At 32.0% G+C, this 7,582-nt stretch overlaps 1 protein-coding gene across 1 annotated transcript; it reads right to left on the bottom strand.

Moving 5' to 3' along the window:
- Positions 1-4,957: 4,957 nt before the first annotated feature.
- LOC112514889 lies at positions 4,958-5,970 on the bottom strand. Its single transcript, XM_025121520.1, has one exon. It carries the CDS (start codon positions 5,956-5,958, stop codon positions 5,041-5,043), a length of 918 nt encoding a protein of 305 aa, XP_024977288.1. The 5' UTR covers positions 5,959-5,970; the 3' UTR covers positions 4,958-5,040.
- Between the last annotated feature and the right edge of the window lie 1,612 nt (positions 5,971-7,582).

Raw genomic sequence — 7,582 nt, 5'->3', positions numbered from 1 at the left:
GCATATTTTTGTTTTATTTTTGTCCCTACATTACATTAATGATAGATGTTAATTTATCGATAATTACATATAACTTTTTAACCAACTATTATCTTACGAATATAAGTATGCATGTCTTCCTATAATACTATAATTTTGATTATTGCTTCCTTTCTTTATAAACAAATTAAGATGTCTACGAAGATGGCAACTCAGTAGTGTTCTTCATCTTAGACTACAAAWTCATGGATGAATTATGWTACTRTATATGCTCAAAAGTCGAGCATTGGATGACTATATTTGAACATTGTGTTAKAATATTCAYTAATAAAAGGCATTGCCCAATTGTTATTTTTATATATTACTTTGTATTATGTTTAAATATAATAATARCCTTAGAACACWGTWGTCTATAATGTTYAGAACAATGTTAATTCATGCTTAGGTTGAATTAATATGGTAATGACTAGTATATGTAAGAATTCATATGGAGATATAGAATCCACATATGGGTACAAGATCAGATATTTTGTACCAAACATGACTCGCTATGAGAACATTTTGTTGGAAGTCATATGAGTGTAGTAGACATTTCTCATSTGGTCATTGTATATATAGTCCTTTGAGTTGAGAYATGGAGTTTGTTGTATGTRAGCGACTTACTTTGATAATTGATTCTAATCATTCCATAATTGGGTTAGAGAATGGGGGTGAGAGAATGTTTATTGGGAATATCATATATCACATAGTAATACTAGCATGAATCAAGGTAGAATATGTTCATCTTGTATGACATGAGTGATATCTCTAGGCTTTTTGATAGAATAATACTGAAGAAGTGCATGCATGCTTAGATAGTAAGTATGTGATACTGACATATGTTTTATCTGTATATCCTATAATCAAGAAACTAAAGATTGGACATAACGAGGATGACACTTCCTTTCGGTRCATTCAATCTAGATATTGAGAACAAAAGGACAATAATGTGTAAACTGATAATGATCACACATTTGTTGATTAGTTTGAATCACCAAGCTTTATCATTTGGGTAACGATGATGTATTGCTAGACATCGCTCTTCGTTAATAATTATGAATAGCATTTGTGATTATTACCAACGTGATAAAGTCTCAGTAAGTCAAACACACAAATGTATTTGAATAAGGAGATTAAATAATTAAAGTATTTAATTGATATATATGTCTTTGTATTTATTTTGTTTAAATTAAATCAGATATTGAAACTTRTATAACAAGTGTAAATAAAAGGATTGTCATTTCTAAAGCACGCCTTTAGAAACTATCGTATCATCTAAAAGAATGAGTTACTCTTCCAGGCATTTTTTTATTATACTACCATCATTACACTTATATAAATAGAAAGATGTGAGACAGTATTGTTGGTTGGCAGAATTGATTTGCTGATTCAATTCTCTCTCTCTCTCTCTCTCTACTCTACTCTACAAGTTCTTATTTCTCTCTTGCAAACAGTTAGGAACCGTATCTAGCATTCAGGAAGAAAGAGCATCTCCTTTTTTGGCTTGGGACGTCAACTGGATTCAGAGTATTCGCGTAGATGGTGTGGATTGTGTTCGTTGTCTTACTTTTAGAAAGGACATCAAAAGATTGTTGCTCATTTTGGTAAAATTTTAAAACGCACACCTTACTCCGTTTTTGTATGGATTCTTGAGGAATACGGTTATTTTCTGCTAAGTGTATGGCTCTCGTATTCCAACAAATTGACCTTAACCTAACAACAATATAATATGGGCTAATATTATCCTACRAAGAGTGATATTAACAGAGCTGATCCTGAGGTCTCGAATGCTCATGGAGAAAAGTAAAAAAAAATGCAACTATGCATATTGGGAGGTAGAGATTCAAATGAGAATGTCTTCATTTTAAGGAAACGTGAGAACATCTTTATCATATGTGATCATACACGTGAGGACCCTACTGTGTAAACAGCGTGGCCTGTGACCTAGACCGACTTCTATGAAATATGGCAAAGAATAATACACCGAGAGGACATAAACGAAAACCCTCAAATGATAAAACAGAAAGTCAAGACGTATTTTAAACAAAGTATTTTATGAAGCACATAAACAAAACACTTAGAATTGAAATCGTCAAAATTGAATGGTTTACTTCAATTCAATTCAATTCACTTCAATTTAATCTCTATTATATGCAAATGTCAAAGATAAAACACAAACAAACAAAACAAAAAATAGAATTTATAAAATCGTAAAATAAAAAAAAACATTTATAACGGATTTTAGTTAATATACAATTATGTATGTTAATGTGACGAGGGTATGCAACGAAAAATGAAAAAAAGTAATGTAATCCAACCGTTTCGTTTGGTTGTTGATACCTTAAAAATGCGATTAGAGAGGTGTTTGGAATTGCTTATTGAAAAACATTTATAATTTTTTTACAAAACAATAAATAATAAGATTATGAAAATAACTTAGAATAAAAAAACATTTACAAAAGTTAAATTAATTGATTAATTAAAAATTAAGGATAATCTAAAATCCTAAAAATTTAAGCAGTAAATATTAAAATAAAAAACAAATTTAAACCCAAGTTTTTGTTGACGTTTGGAGTCTGCCCTATTGGTTTTATTAGGATTAAAAAACAATTTTCAAGCCCATTATTTTACAATGAAAAATCTTAGGTTGCTATAAATAAAAAATTGTTGCTTGCCCATGCCCATCGCCRTTGTTGCCATGGGTAAGGGCGAGCAGTGGATATTAATCACCACCACGCATATGTTTTGTTACTCTATCTCAATAATATTTCTAACCGTAGAACCCTTCCATTAGTATCAGAAGACGGCTTACGTGCTACATGTAGCATGTGTGAGTCCAAAGCGATATTAAATTMTCATCTATKATTAGTTTTGRGTTTAATMATTTGAGATTWGATAACTAGGCTTTAACTATAAAAACARGTTCAAGGCCTCGTATTGATGGATACTGAATGCTCATCCTGAACGGGTGAAYGACCGACATTTCAACAACTCAAGCCGATTTCTATTGTTTATAAAAGTTTGAATGTAACCACAAGGGTGGTGTTTGAGTGGTGTCTGATTGGTTTGAGCTTGACTCTAAAGGTCAAAAGTACTTGGAGGTCTCAAGTTCAAATTAAGGAGGAATAAAAATCCCCTTGTGGCCACATAGGTTCAAATGCGGTGACTCCAGACTATCTGTAAAGCAAAGCAGGTGGTCGTCCTGGGATTAGTCGGCTCGCATAACGGGTAAAAAAAAGGTTCGAATGTTCCGATTTTCAAGGCATGGCGTATTTCGTTTCCAACCGTAACAGTCATGAAACTAGATTCATGAAATCGAAAATGAAAACCCCGAATGACCGATTTCTATTCTTGATTGAACTTGTAGAGTTGTTTGAGTCACATCATGATTTATGAATCTTTAATTCTCTTTAAAAGAAATTCTAATTCATTACTATGAAGTTGTGTCATATGTGTTGGTGTGGGTTACTGACTTATTGGGCTAAGACTAAAAGGCTTTTGTTAGTTTGATAATGAATCTTATTCTTGCACGTTGAAATTTGCAATTCACACGTGTATCAACACATTTGGAGTTGTTGCACAACAATAACAACATATTGTGCTATTGCCTTATTGGGTATTTGTTGTTTGCAATGTCCAATGACATATTATAAATTTTACAACTTATCATTTCAAGTCTTCATGAAAATTTATATGTACGAAGCATGACTCGGAATTTAATATATCGTATACAATTATTTTAAACCAATGACATTCAGCCTAAAATATATGGGAAACACAGATTGTTACACAACAGTGTTTATTTGTTTAGCATTAATTCAGCCTAAAATATATGGGGAAACAAGGTTCATGACTTGATTGTCCTAAATCTCAAGCAAATTGAACACATGTACTTAATCTTAAATTATATAAATATCCACAAGGAAAATAATAATAATATTATATTTGTACAGTGTCATCACAAACTAAAATATGCAGAAGTCAATGTAAGTTAAACACTAATTTATAGGAAAGAATGTTAATTAAGATCACAAAAGGTCAACTTTATGTTGGCATATATATATATATATATACATATACAATCTTATGGTTTTGTTGAGATTGTTAAAACCTCATCCCAATCTTCAAAAGTCAAAGCCTGATCATTAGTATATGAACATAACTGTTACATCTTGCATTGGTCATCTTCAACCCTTTGGGTTTGATCAGATTGTGGTACAATTTGAGGGGTTATATATGATGTTGGATGGAACAACGTACAGTTCATTGACAGAATATATATATATAATATCTGCATTATTTAATGGTTGATGATGTATAGTTTGCAACTGCAACTGTATGCCAGTTTTGTTTCAAATAGATAGAATAGAACCATAACCAAAAAAACCTGTCTGTAACTGCATAAATAAGCAAAAAAATGATATTTTTTGTGGCTGCATGTTTTACTTGGGCCATTTTCATTCACCAATTGGACATTCATATTTGGGCTGATTGGTGGGCCAATTAGCTCCATATGTTTTAGATTTTTTTTAGCCGATATGATCCACACCGTCTGGCGGCAGCGCAATGGACTAGACCTGACCAGATAAAAACCGGTCCATGACATTATTAGTCTTGAATTTAGGGCTTGTCAATCCAACACTAGTTGGAAATCTCATATTTGATCCAAATCTGCATTAGTGAACAATTGTTCTTTCTAATCATTGATACTTCATCTAATTTTGTGTAACCTTGACGGTCACCTTAATTGCCAAACGAAGATTACGCCTTATAGATAGCTAGCTCTGGTCTCCTAAAAACTACCAGTGATTTTCTGTCTGTTTGCTATCTTCATGGAATTAGTTGAGTTGTCATCTTCAAGGCTTTATGGAATTAGTTGAGTTGTGTACATGTTGATCCAAACACCAATAACAATTACTCAAATAAATATTATATATGATTCAATGATGGTTCGCACACATCCATGAACAAATCAGTGTCTTCACAACAAGGAAAACAACAAATAAACGAAATAAATATTCATCAATTTCTATGAGAAAATCCAAATCCATTTGAAAGTGCATGAACAGTTGGATTGAAGGCTAGTCTTCCAAGAATACCTTGCTTGTATGGCAAGAATGTTTTCTTCTTGAGATCATTCGCAACTGCCCGATTCACCTTATAATGTAACTCGTGAGCCGATACTCCCCCTCTCCTCTTCGACCCCGATCCAGATCCAACGGACCGCAAGCTTGAGTTCCTGAAATCTTCATCATGTTTTCTGATGATGGCTGAGTATTTCTTCAATGGGTCTCTATCCATCGCTCGTCCATCTGAAGCACTTCTGAATAAGAACAGATCCTTGAAGCTCCATTTTCTCGACCCTTTAGAAGCAGAAAGAGAAGAACACGATGAAACCAATTGAGGTTTCGCGTTCATGGCTGCCTGCGATTCTTCTTCTTCTTCTTCCCATGGACACTCCCAGCCTCTTTTGTGAGAAAAAGATTGTGTTCTTCTACTTCTAGACGAAGGTAAACCTGCAGAAGAAGAAAATGATGATGTTCTTTTTCTTTTCTCTTCCATGGAGGTGTTCTTTCTCTCTTTTGTATTTTCTGGCAGAACCCTGATTACACCACCGTCAAATAGATCTTCAGCTGGAATGACTGAATCCATACCCAACTGATCCCCACTCACATCGAATGCAAAATCATGTTCAAGAAACTTATATAATGAGTTGGGAACACCGGGTTTCTCCTCCCAAGCAAATGGGACGGTGGCCGGAGAAGGGTTTTGGTGGTGGTCGGCCGAGATCAATCTCAAGAGTTGGTCAAACTCAAATAGGCGAGTGGGGCTGGTAGGGGCGCTGAAGTAGTGGTCGCCCATGCGTTTAGGAGTGGAAGGGGCGGAGGAGTTCGCCGGAGAATTGAAGTGGAAATCCATGGGTTTAGCTACGACTTCCATGGTTTTAATTGAGCAAAGTAGAAGTGAGGAAAACGGCCATGGCGGGCGGGTGTTATATGGAGGGAGGAGAACTTGAAGGATACCATGTGAAAGTAACCTGCCGGCTTGTTGTTCACGTCTTTGATCAACAACGTTTTATTTGGTTCCAAATCAATTATATATTTTAATTTGTTCTAAAATAAGTAGAAAACGTATATAAACATTTTTCATTTTGACATGTAATTATGATATAGAGAAATTTATTGTTTCCCCTTACATTTGTCATTWTGGGCTATTTATTTACCTCTTAATAGTTTTATTAACAGACAGTCTCTAAATCGTTAAAAGATTAATTTTGTTTGGCAAAAAAAAAAAATGTGTCTCTTAATGATTCTAAAACCCTCTTAATGATTTTGTATCTTATGTTTCCCTTAACCATTCAGCGCCCTAATTTCATCATAAACAATTACCAAACAATTATATTTYATTTTGCACTATATCATAAGAGTCTGTTAATCATTCTGACCACTTAATCATTTTGTACCAAATCATTTAGCAACTGTCAAACAAGTTAATTAAAACATTAATGTAATAATTATACATTTTTTAAAAATTTGTTTTTTATTCATAGATATTTATTTAAAAAAAGAAAAAAATAGATGAATTCAATTCATTCCTAAAATCAATTTTTATATAAAAATTGAGCTTTTTAGATATATATTAAAAATACTTTTAAGTCTATTTATAATCTTAATAAGATTGATTACAAGAAAAAAAAAACCTTATTACATATTTTAGATGTTCGATAATTGATTAAAAAGTACAATATTTTATAACCATTATTCTATATTTTATGACTTCAGTTTTATTCTTTTTATTATTATAAACATTTTTTAAATGTTTAACGAATAATCAAAATCTATTAAATTAATTAATCTACTTGATTGTGACTTTATTATTTCATTGAAATGTAACTTATGATAACCAAACATATATTTTTATTAAATTATTTTAATAGTTAATTCCAAAGGTCAAAGGTTGCTACAAAATCAGCATTTTGGTCAAAAATTTAGGTTTAATTTTGTTCACACAATTCATATCTTCCGATATCAATTGTGATGATGTCAAATGTTTAATAGAAAATATTCTGACTCATTAACGATAATTCTATAGTTTTTTTTAGGCATTTTAGGATTCTTGGGTAGGACTTTAATCTATAAATAAAGATCATCGTCTTTATATATGGACATAATTTATTGATTACAATTTATAAACATCGATGGATTTCAAGATATTTTCTTCAAAAATACGTTGGTGTGATTAACTCGTTTTCATGCTACGTCAAAAACTCATTTAGTGACAAATAATAAAGATTTGTGTTAATATTTTTCTCTTTTATATATTTGAATTACATTTTATTTAATACATACATACATATATATATATATATATATAGACACATACACATATAAACTTGAGATCAAGTGAGACCAATAGTTTTTCGTGAGACCCGTAAGACTAATTCTCAACCCTTGGATTAGATCTACAATCGTCAGATCTAAACATTCATGAACGTCACAAAACTTCTCAATAATTACAAAATTGCCACCGTACAACTTTAGACCATTAGATCATATGTTTATAA

The sequence above is a fragment of the Cynara cardunculus genome, assembly GCF_001531365.2.
Source record: "Cynara cardunculus var. scolymus isolate 2C chromosome LG 6, CcrdV1, whole genome shotgun sequence".
Lineage (NCBI taxonomy): Eukaryota > Viridiplantae > Streptophyta > Magnoliopsida > Asterales > Asteraceae > Cynara > Cynara cardunculus.
Note: the sequence above shows the minus strand (reverse complement) of the source record. Positions and strands in the feature narration are given on the sequence as shown.